This window comes from Anas platyrhynchos, chromosome 17, assembly GCF_047663525.1.
Source record: "Anas platyrhynchos isolate ZD024472 breed Pekin duck chromosome 17, IASCAAS_PekinDuck_T2T, whole genome shotgun sequence".
In the NCBI taxonomy this organism is placed as follows: domain Eukaryota; kingdom Metazoa; phylum Chordata; class Aves; order Anseriformes; family Anatidae; genus Anas; species Anas platyrhynchos.
Window position 1 is genome coordinate 4,745,029 of NC_092603.1, and position 15,278 is coordinate 4,760,306.

The 15,278-nt window shown below is 51.6% G+C and overlaps 1 protein-coding gene across 5 annotated transcripts; it reads right to left on the reverse strand.

Annotated features, from left to right (window-relative positions):
• Positions 1-4,537: 4,537 nt before the first annotated feature.
• Positions 4,538-14,240, reverse strand: LOC119714787 (uncharacterized). Of its 5 annotated transcripts, none has more exons than XR_005262056.2 (4): positions 11,671-11,859; positions 10,663-11,475; positions 6,848-9,908; positions 4,538-5,596 (listed from the first exon to the last, which is right to left on the reverse strand). XR_005262056.2 is itself a non-coding variant. In XM_038171790.2 (3 exons), the coding sequence occupies exons 2-3, from the start codon at positions 11,471-11,473 to the stop codon at positions 9,085-9,087; spliced, it is 1,635 nt and encodes a 544-aa protein (XP_038027718.2). In that variant the 5' UTR covers positions 11,474-11,475; positions 14,163-14,240; the 3' UTR covers positions 5,607-9,084. The 5 variants fall into 5 exon arrangements, 3 of the variants coding, with proteins under 3 accessions (XP_038027718.2, XP_038027720.2, XP_071881145.1); XR_005262057.2 differs by having other exon boundaries at positions 4,543-5,596; positions 8,632-9,908; XM_038171790.2 differs by lacking the exons at positions 4,538-5,596; positions 11,671-11,859 and adding an exon at positions 14,163-14,240 and having other exon boundaries at positions 5,607-9,908.
• Positions 14,241-15,278: the final 1,038 nt, after the last annotated feature.

Genomic DNA, 15,278 nt, shown 5'->3' on the forward strand with positions numbered 1-15,278 from the left:
CCCTGTTGCATATATATGTGTGTATATATATATTGCAGATATATATTTTTTTTTTCCCAGCTAAATTTCCTGGGATCCAAGTGCCAGTGGGGGAGACCAGGATTTGGGACCAAAAATCTGAGTCAAGCTGCTGGAGTGATGCACCGTGTCCATAGAGATATAGGTTCCCCCAAACCCACTCCATGCAGCTCAGAAGGAGCAGGATGAGGCCAGTGGTGCTGTCTGTCTTGGTGTGGATGCTCTGTTTGACCAGACACATGTAAGTATACACACACATATATGTGCCTACTGACTGCATTTTAAACCTTGCTACCAGTTGGACCTGGGGACACAGGGTCCAATCTGTGCTGATGTGTTTTCCTCTAACAACCCCCTTCCTTCCCATCTCCTCCAGTAAATTCAGTAAATTCCCATCTCTTCCAGTAAATGTCCTGAAATTCAGAGACAAAGAGGGGAGGAATCTGGGGGGGTGAGGGGCGGGGAAGCTGCTCAAAAGAGCCCCGGAGAGGCACAGCCTGGATTTTGGCTCAGCACAAGGAACCGGGACAGGGCAGCCGGGTGCGAGCATCCTTTCAACCCCCCACCCCAAATAATTATTGACAAAACCATAAAATACTGACACCCTTCTCTTTCAGAGATGCTCCAGTGATGCTGGGAGGAAGAACTCTCTTGGGCTCTGCTGTCGCCTTTGTTTCAGGCACAGAGAGATTCTGGGCTGCCAAGCAAAGCTGCAGATGCTAATCCTGCCCTTCCAGCAAAGGGAAAAATGCACTGTGCACCGCTCCTGCAGGATTTGGTCCAAGAGCTGCCCTTAGGATAGCTCAGGGCGAGGGGACAGTAGGGCTTAAGGGTGGTTGCAGCCCAGCTGCCTGCGCAGAAGCACAGGAAGGGACAAAGTGAGAAGCTGGGAAGAGAAATGTGCAGCTCTGGGCTCAAACCAGGACAAGCCCTGAGCTGGAGCTTGCAGGTACCGCAGCTGCACTGGCCTCTCCTCCTATATATTTTTTTTCCCATCTCTTGTCCCTTTTCTGTGATGCTCCAGGAGGAACTGGGGGAAGGACATATGTCACCAGATGGAGGGGCTGGCGGAGAAGCCGCCTGAATACTGCTGGGTGGGAATATCACGCATATCCTCACTACGCAAGCCCAAAGCTCCAAAACGTGATGTCAGGGGTAGAAGCAGGCCCACAAGTAACCCAATTTGGTCCAGGTTCAGCCAGACCCCCACTCCCCTGCACCCCAGGCTGTCTCCAGCACCCAGCATCTATCCTTCTCACCCAAATGCTCCTCGTTTACCACTCGCACCCATGGGCACAGGGTACCCACTGTACTGGGGGGCATTGTCCCTACTGTCACCAAATGTGAGGGTCCAGCCACATTGATTCAAGACTTTAAGCCCAGCGCAGCATGAGACACCTCCCCTTGGGGACTCCCTGGTGTGTCATCCCCTGCTGCTCAAAGCCTTGGAGATTTCTCCCCATCACAGGTGGCTGCTTTTGGGGATGGGGGACGGGTTCATCCCCACCCCATTTGGGGGAACAGCAACCATGACTCCATCAGGCAGACCCTGGTTTCAATGGGACATGGGCAACTTTTATGGGGTTTTATAATCCCAGACCAGTGCAGGAGAGGTAAGTGACTCTGGACTTACTGGGTGGCAAAACCAGGGTGACCCTAATGCTCAGAGACCCCCAAAACCCTGCAGGAATGCACATAGCTCTGAAAGCCTCCAAAAGGACCAAATCTCCTTGATTTTTCTTGGCTTTTTTTTTTTTTTTTCCTTACCCTCTTCCCCCCTCCCCTTCCCTCCACCCAGGGAAAGGTCTGGGTTATTCACGTACCTGCTGTTTCACAAAATCCTCCCCCCCGCTTCCCCCTCCCATGCTCACCTTCCCCTGCCAGAACTCCTCACCAGCTTCTCCTCCTTCTCTTGGGGACAATCCCAATGGAGCAGGGGGATTTGGAAGACTCATCCCAACAGGATAAGCCCAAGGAGAGGCGTCAGCATGGCATGGTGCTGAGGAGGACCGAGGTGGCCATTTGCCCGAGTGCCAAGCTAGGAGAAGACCAGGAGGAGGAACCCAGACCACAAAGACAGAGGCAAAACCATGCCGGGCAGGTGCAGGATAACCCCAGTGAAATCCATCCCCAGAAAACTGGAATCAAGGCTGGGATGTGCCCCAAGGAAAAAGTGTACGGGTGCAGCAAGTGTGGGAAATCCTTCAATTGGAAGAACAAACTGAGCCGGCAGCTGAGGACGCACACTGGGGAGTGTCCCTACAAGTGCTCCGAGTACTGGAGTAGCTTCAGTGACCATTCGAACCTCATCTCCCACCAGAAGCTCCACCGGGGGGAAAACCCTATGAGTGCTTGGACTGTGGGAAGCGCTTCAGCCAGAGCACCAGCCTCCTGGCCCACCACCGGATCCACACAGGGGAAAAACCCTATGTCTGCTTCAGCTGTGGGAAACGCTTTGCCCGGAGGCAAAACCTCACCATGCACCAGAGCATCCACACTGGGGAGAGACCCTACTCCTGCCAGGATTGCGGGAAAAGTTTCCGGAGGAGCTCCGACCTCATCCGACCTTCATACGGGTGAACGGCCCTAAAAATGCCCGGACTGTGGGAAGGGTTTCACATGGAGCTCCAAGCTGATGGACCACCAGTGGACCCACACAGGGGAAGCCCCCTCCAGGTGCTTGGTGTGCAGCAAGCACTACAAGGCCAACATCTCCTTGAGGTCCCACGTGAAGCTGCACACATGAGATGGGCTCGCTGAGGGGCTGGTAGGGCCATGTCCTATGGGGAGATGGAGAGGAGGAAGGAGCTGTGGCCAAGGAGGGTCTGATGGGTGGATGGTGGCAAACATAGAACCTAGAAGTAGATGGGCTCACTGCTGAGATCATTCCTGAGTACTGGTTCTTTCCTTTTTGCACATTAGCATTAAAATGTTTTGGACTTTCCACTGTCTGTGTGTCAAGTGCTGGTTGAAACAAAACTCACCTTAGCTGGTTTCGGAGGTCCTGATTTCCCAAAACCTCTCAAACGCCCCCATTTCTGACTGAAATACACTCGGGCTTTTCTACTGCCACAACATCTTCCATTTTCCTGTTGAAACTTCAAATCTGCACCCAAAACCCTCTTACAAATCATACCCCTCCCCTTCCAGTCAGGGCTGCCTACATCAGAAAAATCCCCTCTGCAGTTCCCTCTCCCTCCAGGAATCAAAACCTCTCCTGAGGAGCTTCAGGTTCTTCCCACCTCCCATTTTTCCACCTTCCTTGTTCCTTTTCCCAATTAGTTTGGTGGAGGATCCGTGCATGGCCATGGACCCTATTCATGGGCTGCCTTCCTAGCTTGTCTCCTGCTCATGGACCTCCCAATGCTTAGGGCTGATCCTGCCCTGCTCCCCTTGCTTTACTTAGGAGTAACTGCCCAAGTTGAAGGAAAAGCATCACCCAAAGCTCTCGTTCTAGTGAAAAAAAAAAAAAGTTTTTTCTGGTGGGAAAAGTTTCAGGGGAAGGCCAGATCCTGCTGCACACCAGGAAATCTTCAGAGGCAATGAATCCCTAGGCTTCCAAATGCAGGAAGGGCTTTGGTGCTGGTGTGCACGTTAGGAATGACCCCAGTGCCTCCATGCTGCTATTAAAACCTTTTAATTAGCCATGGGAAACGGCTTGGAGTAGCCATTTGTCTGCCACAAGGATGTGAGGGCTAACGGAGCATGCTGATGACCTGCCAGCTCTCTGAGACCTTAATATCGGGAGTCCTGATGGGGAAATCAAGCATGGGGAAATTAATGGGGCTGTGAACCAGGTGCATTTCTGCACATATGGAGATGGCAGCCACACAGTTTTGCTGTTTTCCATGCTTTTTGCACACTGCCCAGGCACTAAATTTTAGCAAATCCAGCCCTGCCTCATCAATCCTTGCTTTTTCCCGATGCATCTCACACCGAGACCTCACAGCAGAAGACTTGGCCTCAAACCAAGCACGTGGGATTCACAAAGCACAGCTCCATTTGAGCCAAAAAAAAAAAAAGAAACTCTCCCACAGATCAGTCAGCTGTGCTGAGCTCAGCTCCGTGTCGTCCCCATCATCTGAATATCCATCAGCCCAAAAACACCTATCCATCTGGATTTCTCCCAAAAGAAATCGAGGTGAGAAGGTGCGAGTGTGCATAGCCAAGGGTGTTGGGCTCGCCCTTCATCTCACCCCCGTGTGCTCCCCCATCAAGTTGCTTCCCATGGAGCTGTTCTGCACTGCCACATCTGCTGCCAACAACTCAGCGGTGGGCGGTGGGATGTCTCCTGACTCTTCTTAAGCAGTGGCAGATGGCTTAGCAAATGGTTGAAATACTGCTTTTTTTTCTCGATTGCTCAATAGCTTTCACTTGCTTTGAGCAAAGCCAAGGCTGGTGGTGTCATCTGGGAATCACCTGCTAAGCACAAACACCCACGTCTAACTCTAGAGATGCTCTGTCGCAAAAATAAAATAATAATAATAAATAAAAGCCCAAGAGGAGATTTAATGGGACTAAAAAACAATTTTATTCTTTTTAGAGATGAGTTTCAGTTGCTCCTGAACACCCTAGCAGTCAGCAAATTGACTTTTGATGAGTAATTCCTTAAGAAAAAGAGGCGGAAAATCATGAGGTGTGCACACAGCAAACTCTTTTAGGAGAAATCAGAATTTCTACTCAGGCTTTGTCCTAAAGATACCAATCAGAGAATGGGGTTTATACGCATAGACCAAAAATAAGGGCTTTTCCACCCACTTTGCCTCGCTCTGACTAAACCCAGCTTGAAATAAATCGCCATGAATATTCAACGCACTGTGGGAGCACTGGGTACTCAGCGCAGAAGTGCAGAAACCCAGGGCAGAGCAGTGCAGGGATTTGGTGTTCAAACCTGTGCAATGGAACAAAATTGTTTGAACCTGCCATGGAACCAATGTGAAAGGTAAAAAAAAAAAAAAAAAGGAAAGAACACTTCTTAAATAGGAGGGAAAAAAAATCTTTAAAAGCTTTAATTCTTAGTAAGTTAAAAATGTGCTTTTCCACATCTTACCTGTTGACCCCTTCCCTAGCCAATGTTTTATGGAATTCAGCTGTTCTTTATAAATATAGGAAGAAGAAAAGCAGATGAAACTCTGCTGAAACTCAGACAACATCCCACAGATGTTACCTGAGGAAGAGCGGGTTCCTTTCCTTATGAGGTGCTAGAGGTTTAGGGTTGGACTTTTAGATCTCACCAGCTCCAGATGGGCTGACCCCATTCTTGCACAACGCTTTCTCCTCCACATGCAGTTTCTGGTGGGACACCTTGGCCTTGTAGCTCTTCCGGCACACTGAGCACTTGCAGGGAGCTTCTTCCATATGGCTCCTCTGGTGGGTGATGCACTTGGATGATGCACATTTTCAGGACATTTATAGAGTCTCTCCCCGCTGAGGGTCCTCTGGTGTCACACAAGGTCGGAGCTACTACAGAAGCTCTTCCTGCAGTCAAGGCAGCTGTAGGGTCTCTCCCTGGTGTCGAGCCACCAGCGAATAAAAAGGTTGGTGCTGTGGGTGAAGCTCTGTCCAAGCAAATATTTGGCTTCCCACACAAACGATGATTTAATTAAAGGGAAAAAAATAATAATTTTTTTTAACTAAAGGGAAAAAAAAAAGGAAAAAAGGAAAGGGGAAAAGGGAGGGGGAAAGGGGGAAAAAACAAACAAACAAAACAAATAAAGGCTATGTGGAAGTGCAGAGGAAAGAAATTACTCTCTACTTCCCACAAATGAGCAATGTTTGACCACGTCCTTGAAGCAGGGCCTCAACACAAGTAGCCGGTGTTCAGGAGGAGGACCGACGTTTTCACAATGAGAGCCCTCCCCCCCAACACCCCCTCTTCCTTTTTCCACCTTTTATTGCTGAGTGTGACATCACATGGTATGGAATATCCCTTTGGTTGGTTTAGGTCAGTTGGCCTGGTGATGTTTCTTTTCTCACTTTTTTTGCCCAACCCCTAGGAGGGTAAGAGGGAGTCCTGATGCTGTGCCAGCACTGCTCAGCAGCAGACACAACCCTGGTGTGATACCACTGCTGTTCTAGCTCCAAGTGCAGAGCACAGCACTGCAGGGAAAGTTAACATCCCAGCTAGACCCCATTTGCTTCTGCCTGCTGGGAGTCAACTGGCTGGGGCTTCTCCTCTTGGTGGCCACCAGCACCTGCTGGTGGAGAACAGGGACAAGATGGGAGCTGACCCACAGAAAATCAAGGGTCTCCACATCCCATTGACCTTCTCATCCCATTGGCCTTCCTACCCTGTGCACTTTCTGATCCTATCGACCTTCCCCATCCCACTGACCTTCCCCACCCCATTGACCTACTCCCACATTGAACTTCCCCCTCTATTGACCTTCCCATCCCATTGACCTTCCCATCCCCCTGATGTTCATCCCATTGACCTCCTTATCCCATGCACCTTTCAACTCCATGCACCTTCCTATCCCATTGACCTTCACGCCTGTATTGATATACCTATCCCATGTACCTTCCCATCCCATTGATCTTCCTACCCCTTTGACCTTCCAACCCCATGAGCAGCTTTCACCCAATTCAACCCACAAAGGTTTGTCAAGGACAGACCTTGAGGGATCCTCAAGGGATGGGGAGTGGAGCAAATCTCCAGATGCCTCATGGGTACGTGCAGGACCTTAGGATAACAGCGTGGGAACAATTTTCTGTGCATGGCTCCATTCTCCCTCTTCCCAAAATTCATGACCAGGATGCAGGAAAGGCTTATCCAGGGAAGGGAGAAATTTGGAGGAGAAAACACCTATTTTGAGTAAAGGGTAGTTACCTGGTGAGGCTGTGTTCTCAAAGTTGTTCTGCTGCGTGTCCTGCAATAGAAATTTCAGCTTCTCAGCCTCTTCCCCTCTACAGACTCACTGATGCACGATGCAACAGGAGCTCATGCTGAAACCCTTCCTGCACTCAGGGCATTTGTAGGGCCATTGACCCATGTGCAAGTGCTGGTTTCAGGTCCAGTGTCTCCTGCAGTTGAATGAGGGCCCACAGTGAGCATATACATAAACCTTTTTCTGGGAGAAAACTAGTGGCTGGGGCTCAGTTTCCCTAATGCTGCCTGGGCTTCCCCCTTGGTGGGTCCTGTCTCCCAGGCCCTTCCCCTTTTCCCTGTTATGGTTCTCCAAGGCTCCACCATGCCCCAGCTCCTCTCCATCACCCCATATCACCCCTCCAAGCCTTGTCCCACCTTCTCCTGGACCTTCTCAGGATTTCTCTTTTTCCTTCTTGCTCATTCTCCCCATACCTGCAAGAACCCCACAACCACGATATGCATGCAACCCTGCTAAAACCCCAAGGGAAGGTTTGGCCATGCAGCCCCATGCATCCAAGGTGCAGGACAAAGTGGGTGACGGAGGAGCTGCAACCTCCAACAAAACCCTTACAGGGCGAAAAGATGGGAAGAGGCTCAAAGACCTTGCTGGATCACCCACATACACACAAATTTATTGCTTAGGCCGTTATCTTTTCTCCCAGCATCTCCCAGCCAAAATTAGGCAGGGTGCTTCTGGAAAGTCGCACTTCAAGGGGGATTTGGCTCAGTTTCTTAGGAAAACAGGTAAGAAATCAGTGTGGGTTTGCATGAAGTTGCCCACCCCAAGCCCTGGGCTGCTTCCCCAAGCAATTCCTCAACTCCAGAGGCTGCATCTCCTCCCCTCTACACCCCAAAAAAGGGTCAGAGCAGTCCAGCTCCATCCCCATGCAGAGCCCATGCTGCCCACACTTCACATGGAAACTGTTCTGGTTTCAGTTAGGACAGTTAATTTTCCTCCTAGCAGCTGGTAGGGTGCTATGTTTTGGATTAGGATGAGAAGAGTGCTGATAACATGCTGGTGTTTTAATTTTAAGAGCAGTGCTTACACAAAGTCAAGGATGTTTCAGCTTTTCACTCTGTCCTGCCAACGGGCAGGCTGGGGGTGCAGTAAGAGCTGGTAGGGGACAGATCCAGCACAGCTGACCCAAACTGGCCAACGGGGCATTCTATACCATCTGACATCAAACAATATATAGGGGTGGCTAGCCAAGGTGGGGGGCTGGGTTGCTCGGGGTTAGACTGAGCATCTGTCAGCGGGTGGTGAGCAATTGCATTGTGCATCATTTGTTTCATACACATTATTAATAGTAGCACTATTCTCATCATTATTGTTATTATTATTGTTGTTATTATTATTTTCCTGTCTTATTAAACTGTCTTTATCCCAGCTCATGGGCTTCACTTTCCCATTTCTCTCCCCCATCCCAGAGAGGGAGAGGGGAGGGTGAGCAAATGGCTGTGTGGTGTTTAGCTGCCGGCCGGGTCAAACCATAACAGAAACCCATCAGGATTTTATTAAGTGAAAAAAAAAATCTAAACATAAAACAATAGTGAAAAGAAGAACATTCGACCCTTTGCTTGATGCCAAGAGGGTACAGAAACAGCATTCCCCTCCCTCCATGGAGCAAGAAAATCCCCCACACTGCCTGGGATTTCAACAACCCCTCCATCACTGAATGCTTGAGTGCTGCTCATGAGCATTAAGCCCAGACTGAAAATAAGGGGGGGAGGAGAATCTGACTTACGATCTTTTTTTTTTTTGGCCCAGAAATGCCCAACAAGGGCGGCTTGATCAGACAATGAATGTGATACTTCTGCTGCAGCTGTCTCACCAGGCGTCCCTGCCTCCTCTGTTTCACGTGGGAGGACTGGCGTGACTGCCAGCATCCCTGGGGAATAGCATCACTGTTGCCAGGAGGACAGCTTTGATAAAGATTTCCAGCGTGCTGATCACCCTGCAGGTCTCCCAGCCCTGCAAAGGCTTCGGGAGCCACAGAGACCTGATGCAAACAAGAGGCGACGCAGCAGGGAGGATGCTGTCCGAGGGGGACTCCCTGAGCTTTGCCTTCGGTCCCATTTCTCTTCTTCTGGGAATCTTGGGGAAGAAGAACCCTGTCCCAAATGGTGCTGGAGCGTCACCCAAAGCTTGTCCTTATAGCAAATTATCCTTGCAGGGCACAATCTGCTCCTCTTGCATCTTAATGCATGTGCATCCTCATGTGGCACATCAGGGAAATCTTGGTCCTGTAGCAATTCCCACACTTGGAGCACCTGTAGGGAGTTTCTCCTGTGTGGGTCCTCTCGTGCTTCAGGCATTTAGTGCTCATGGTAAAGCCCTTCCCGCACTCATGGCACCTGTAGGGTCTCTCCCCGGTGTGGATCCGGTAGTGAACAACCAGGTGTGAGGTGTTGCTGAAGCTCAGCCCGCACTCGGGGCATTTGTGGGGTCTCTCCCCAGTGTGGAGCTTCTTGTGCTGTTTGAGGTTGGAGCTGCGACTGAAGCACTTCCCGCAGTCAGAGCAGAGATAGAATTTCTCGGATTTGTGAACCGATCTCTGCTGTCGGAGCTTGGTGCTATCACCGAGTTTTATCCCACTGTCGGGACACTTGCAGCACTTCTCCAGCTGGTGGGAAGCGAGGTCGGAGCTGTCATCAAAGCTGTTCCCACACTCGCAACACTTGTGGGGCTGCTCCACCATGTGCAGCTGCTGGTGTTGGCTCAGGCTGTTGCTACAGTGAAAGGTTTTCCTGCAGTTGGCACACTCGTGCGTCTGCCCTTCAACACAGATACCTGGATGCACACCCGATTCTTTGGGATCCTCCAAAGTGCCTTCAGGATCATCCAGATCCTCCTGCCCTGGCACAGGGCATGGCTCCACTTCTGACTGCTCTTTTAGAGCCTCATCCTGCTCAGGATCCTGGCACGCAGCCCCTTCCTCCATCCTCATGCTGGGGCCATTTGCTTCTGTCTGCTGGGAGTCAACTGGCTGGGGCTTCTCCTCTTTGTGGCCACCAGCACCTGCTGGTGGAGAACAAGGACAAGATGGGAATTGGCCCACAGAAAATCAAGGGTCTCCACATCCCACCGACCTTCCCATCCCACTGACCTCCCCACCTCATTGACCTTCCCATCCCATTGACCTTCCCACCTCATTGACCTTCCCATCCCATTGACCTTCCCACCTCATTGACCTTCCCATCCCATTGACCTTCCCACCTCATTGACCTTCCCATCCCACTGACCTTCCCACCTCATTGACCTTCCCATCCCATTGACCTTCCCACCCCATTGACCTTCCCACCCCACTGACCTTCCCACCCCACTGACCTTCCCACCCCATCGACCTTCCCACCCCATTGACCTTCCCATCCCACCGACCTTCCCATCCCACTGACCTTCCCACCTCATTGACCTTCCCACCCCATTGACTTTCCCATCCCATTGACCTTCCCATCGCATTCACCTTCCCACCCCATGCACCTACTCATGCCATTGATCCTTCATCTCATTGAGATTCCCACCCCATTCACCTTCCCACCCCATGCACAGCCCCAACTCAACCCACGGAGGTTCTCAAGGATAGACCCACCATGGAGAATGGAGCTTTGCTCATGGGTTTGTGCGGGACCTTAGGATAACAGCATGGGAACCATTTTCTGTGCATGGCTCCATTCTCCCTCTTCCCACAATTCATGACCAGGATGCAGGAAAGGCTTATCCACGAAAGGGAGAAATTTGGAGGAGAAAACACCTATTTTGAGTAAAGGGTAGTTACCTGGTGAGGCAGTGTTCTCAGAGCTGTTCTGCTGGGTGTCCTGCGATGGAGAATCCTGCTGGTCAACCTTCTCCACAAGATGGACCTTTTTATGAGCATTACAGCGGAAGTTCTGGGTGAAACCCTTCCCGCACACGGGGCACTTGTAGGGTTTCTCACCCGTGTGCACCGTCTTGTGGCGGACGAGGTCGGAGCTCTTGCGGAAGCTCTTCCCGCAGTCCCGGCACTCATAGGGCCTCTCGCCCGTGTGGACGCGGCGGTGCATGATGAGGTACTGGTGGCGGGCGAAGCGCTTCCCGCAGTCGGGGCACACGTAGGGCTTCTCTTCGGTGTGCACAGACTGGTGGGCGATGAGGTGGGAACTCTGGATGAATTTCTTCCCGCAGCTCAGGCACTTGTAGGGCTTCTCTCCGCGGTGGAGCATCTCGTGGATGAGCAGAGGGGAGCTGTCGTTGAAGCCCTTCCCACACTCAGAGCACTTGTAGGGCCGCTCGCCTGTGTGCAGGCGCTGGTGACGGACCAAGTTATGCCTCCAGTTGAATGTCGTCCCGCACTCATTGCATTTATACGCTCCCTTCTTGCGTTTGGCTTTCACCTGCGGCTTTCTTTTGCCACCCGTGCTTTCCTGCTCACCTTCTTGCAACCCCTGCCTGGTTTCGTGTCCTTCACAGCTTTCTGAGCCTTCTCCGTGCCCCAGCTCCTTGTCCTCCTCATCCTCCTCATCGTCTTCTATCACCACTATGTCTTCCCCCACCTGCACGTGCACCGTGTGCCTCGCCTTCCCCTTTTCATTCTTGCTCATCCTCTTCATCCCTGCAGCAACAGAGAGAAGACCTTGATGCAGCCGTGCCCGCTCCCACGGCACTCATCCTTCTAGGCACCTGCCAAATCCCTCCCCAAGCCTGCCATGCCACAGCTTCCCCCACCCCATCCCCTCTGTCCTCACCCATCCACTCCCTTAATTTTTTTTATTTAATTTTTTTTTGGGGGGGGGGGTGCTCAACCCACCTGCAAGGTGTGTTTCGCTCCGCGTGTCGGGGAGGAGGGATGCGTGAAACCAACCCGCTCCCAAGGGGATGGGGGGTCGGGGGGTCCTGGAGGACCCCAACCCTATTCCGCCACCCCTCTGCTTCACACCCCCAGACCTTCCCCCCAGCTTTCCACCCTCCCCCGCTGCAGCCTCCGCTCGCCCTTGTCCCAGCCCCTTCCTGTGTCTCTGCACACCCAACCGGGCTGCAACCGGCCCCGAGCAGTGCTGCAGAGGGGGCTGCGGTCATGAGGGGGCTGCGGGGGGGGCGGGCATCCTCCCTGCTTTGCTTTATCCCATGATCAAAGCCAGGCGGGAGAGCAGCTCGGGGGGCGGGGAGGGGGATCCTTCAGGGTGCAGCCCCCGTCGGGGCTTCCTGAAAATTTGGGTCAAAAAATGGGTTTAAGGGAGAGCTTGCATCACGCGCAGGGTTTGCATTGGTGTCTGCAAATTGAATTTGCCGTTCGGGCTGGATTTCGTGACATTTTGCTTTTAAAAGAGGCTCACAAGGGATGTCAGGGGAAGTGGGAGGGGGTGATACCAAATTCCATGAAACCAAAAGCAAAATAACAGGAGGACTCAACTGGAAAAGACAAAATGTGGTTGGGCTTGTGGAAATTAAACCTGGAGTTCAGTTTATCGGGATGAAACAGGAGAAGAAATCCTCCTGAGTTTGCAGGTGAGGAAATGCTGGTACCGACAGAGGTTTGCTCTCATGGAGATGTTCTTTAGGAGAGCCAGAGCATGGGGTAAAGCTGGTTTCGAGCTGGGAATTATTTTGTCATCGTGGTTTCTGAGGCTGGTTGACTTGTTCTTGGATGTTTTACCCAGAGATGGGCTTGGGTTGCACACCAGCATGGGGTGCATGGGTTGGATAAAGCAATTCCCTGACCCCACAGGCTGCATCTCCTCCCCTCTGCTTCCCTGGAAGGGCCAGAGTGGGTAATTTGCAAGGAAACTCATCAGAATTTTATTATATGTAAGAATATGTAAGGCAGTCGAGGCAAAAATAAGAGAAAGAGGAAAGAACAAAGGGGAAAAAGACAAAGAAATAATGTTCCCCTCTTTGCTCGCTACAGAGGGTACAAAACCTGGCTTCTGCCAGGGAGCAAGAAGATGCTTGAGATCTTGCAAATCCCCCAAATGCTTGAGATTTCACAAATTAACAGTGCCCACAAGGTTTAACCTCAGCCTGAAGCCAAGATGAGCATCACTGAAATCAGCTTTTCTGGCCCCAAAATGCCTGACGTCACTAAGATGGGACTTGTGTTGGCTCCTCATTCTCATCCTCGTCCTCATCCTCGTCCTCGTCCTCGTCCTCTGCCATTTCTTGTTCCACCTAGTCTTTGAGATTTCCCTTTCCCTTCTTGCTCATCCTCCCCATAGCTGTGGGGATGAGAACCCTGCCTGCAGCAGTGCCTGCTAAAACAGTGCCAAAAGGTTGGATTTGATGATCTTAGAGGTTTTTTTCTGACCTAAAATTCTGTGATCTTGTGGAAATCCCACAGGAGGGCTTGGCCATCCAGCTCCACGTGGAGTTGTGGGGTGGAGGGGCTGCCCCACACCTGGACCCGAAGCCCTGCTCCACCACCTGGTGTTAACTCGTGCATGGGCTCTCCCCTCCTCCCCCCCCAAAAAAAACAAAAAACAAAAAACAAACAAACAAACAAACAAAAAACACTCCTGGGGCTCGGCCTGACATTTGCTGCTTGATTTGGGGCATCAGCATCCACTGAAAAAAAGGGAGAAAGGGGGGAAAAAGGAGGAAAATGGGAGGGGGGGAGAGAAATAGAGGGGAAAGGGAGAAGGGGAGGAAAGGAGGAAAATGGAGGGAGAAAGGAGGGGAAATGGTGAATAGGATGGGAAAAGGGAAGGAAAAGGAGGAAAAGGAGGGGAAAGGGAAGGGAAAGGGAAGGGAAAGGGAAGGAAAGAGGGGTGAAAAGGGGGAGAAGAGGGAAAAAGGAAAGGAAAGGGGGGAACAAGGAGGGGAAAAGGAGGAAAATGGGGGGAAAGTGGGTAAAAAAAGGAGGGGGAAAAGGGAAAAGGGGTAAATGGGGAAAAAGAGGGGAAAGGGGAGAAAGAGGGGAAAAGGTAAAAGAAGGGGAAAAGCAGGAGAAAGGGGGAAAAAGGTAGGGAAAAGAGTAAAAAAATAGAGAGGGAAAGGGGGGGAAAGAGGGGAAAAGGAGAGAAAAGGAAGGAAAGGGAAGGTAAGGGTGGAAAATGGAAGGAAAAGGAGGGAAAAGGGGAGGAAAAGGGGAAAAAGAGGGGAAAAGGGTGAGAAAAGAGGAAAAAAGGGGGAAAAGGGTGGGAAAGGGGGGCAAAAGAAGGGACAAGGTGGGGAGGAAAAGGAAAAAGGGGCCAAAGGAGGGGAAAAGGGGATGAAGGGTGCAAAATGGGTTTGGGGTAGAGCGGGGCAGCCCCTCTGCTTGCCCCCAGGGATGGGGGCTCCCCCCAGTCTCCGCCACCCCCTCACCGGTCCCCGTCGTCCGCCGCCGCTCGCCCTTGTCCCAGCCCCTTCCTGTGCCCCGCAGCAGCACCGGGCTGCAACCGGCCCCGAGCAGCGCTGCGGGCACGGGGGGGGGGGGGGGGGGAGGCTACGGGGGGGCCCAGGCATCCCCCCCGCTTTGCTTTATCCCATGCACAAAGATCCCTGGGGAGCATCCCTTGGGTGAGCATCCCCATCCCAACAGCGCTTTCTCCGCTTTTGGGTTAAGAAAGGGGGAAAACCGACCTCCGCGGTTTTTTTTTTGTTTTTTTTTTTTTGGTGGGGGGAGGAGTGGGATCTTTGTAACGGAGGGATGCTCCAGATTTCTCGCATGGAGCTGAACGTGGAATAAACAGAACTGCCATAATCAAACAGCTTGGGAGACGTGTTTGGGATTTAAGGGGATCCTCCAGCAGTTTTTTTTTTGTCTCCAGCATTTAGAGTTCAGAATTGGGAAGGGTTTGGATCGAGATGGTCATTGGGGAGAAGGGAAAGACCCCCTAGACCCCATCCTCTCTCATTTAATGACATGGTGCAAATACCACCGGGCAATACCTGAGCCGCCCCCACGTTATCAGCTCTCACAAACCAAACCCTACATCAGCTCAGGGCCACCAGGAGAAAAATCCTGCAGCAAAACACATGAAAGTGAATATTTGGGTCAAAACAGGGTGATGTTTTTTGTGCTGAGTGGAAAGAGGAGGATGCGATGTTGGAGGGAAGTGAGAGTGTCAAGCAGGACTTGGGAGTAAAGCTGGGAAGTGAACAATACATGAATCTGAAAGGCTGCGTGGAAAATTATTTTCAGCATTATTTTATAGAGAAAGGAAAATTCAGAGTGCTTCTGTTTACTAGGCAGTGTTTCCTCCGCACACACATTTTTCTCTGCATGGACCCTACGGAGATGCTGGGAGGGTCTTGGGTGTGATGGTCCCATGGGCGACGCAAGACCCCTGCCTCCCACCAAAGGCACCTAAGGCAATCGCCTACATGGCCGCATCCATACTTCAGACCCAAAAACCCTCATTCTACCCCAAGAAACACCTTCAAGGGACATCAGTGTCCCCCAGACATCTCCAGATTGCCCTTCTGAGGTCACTGGTC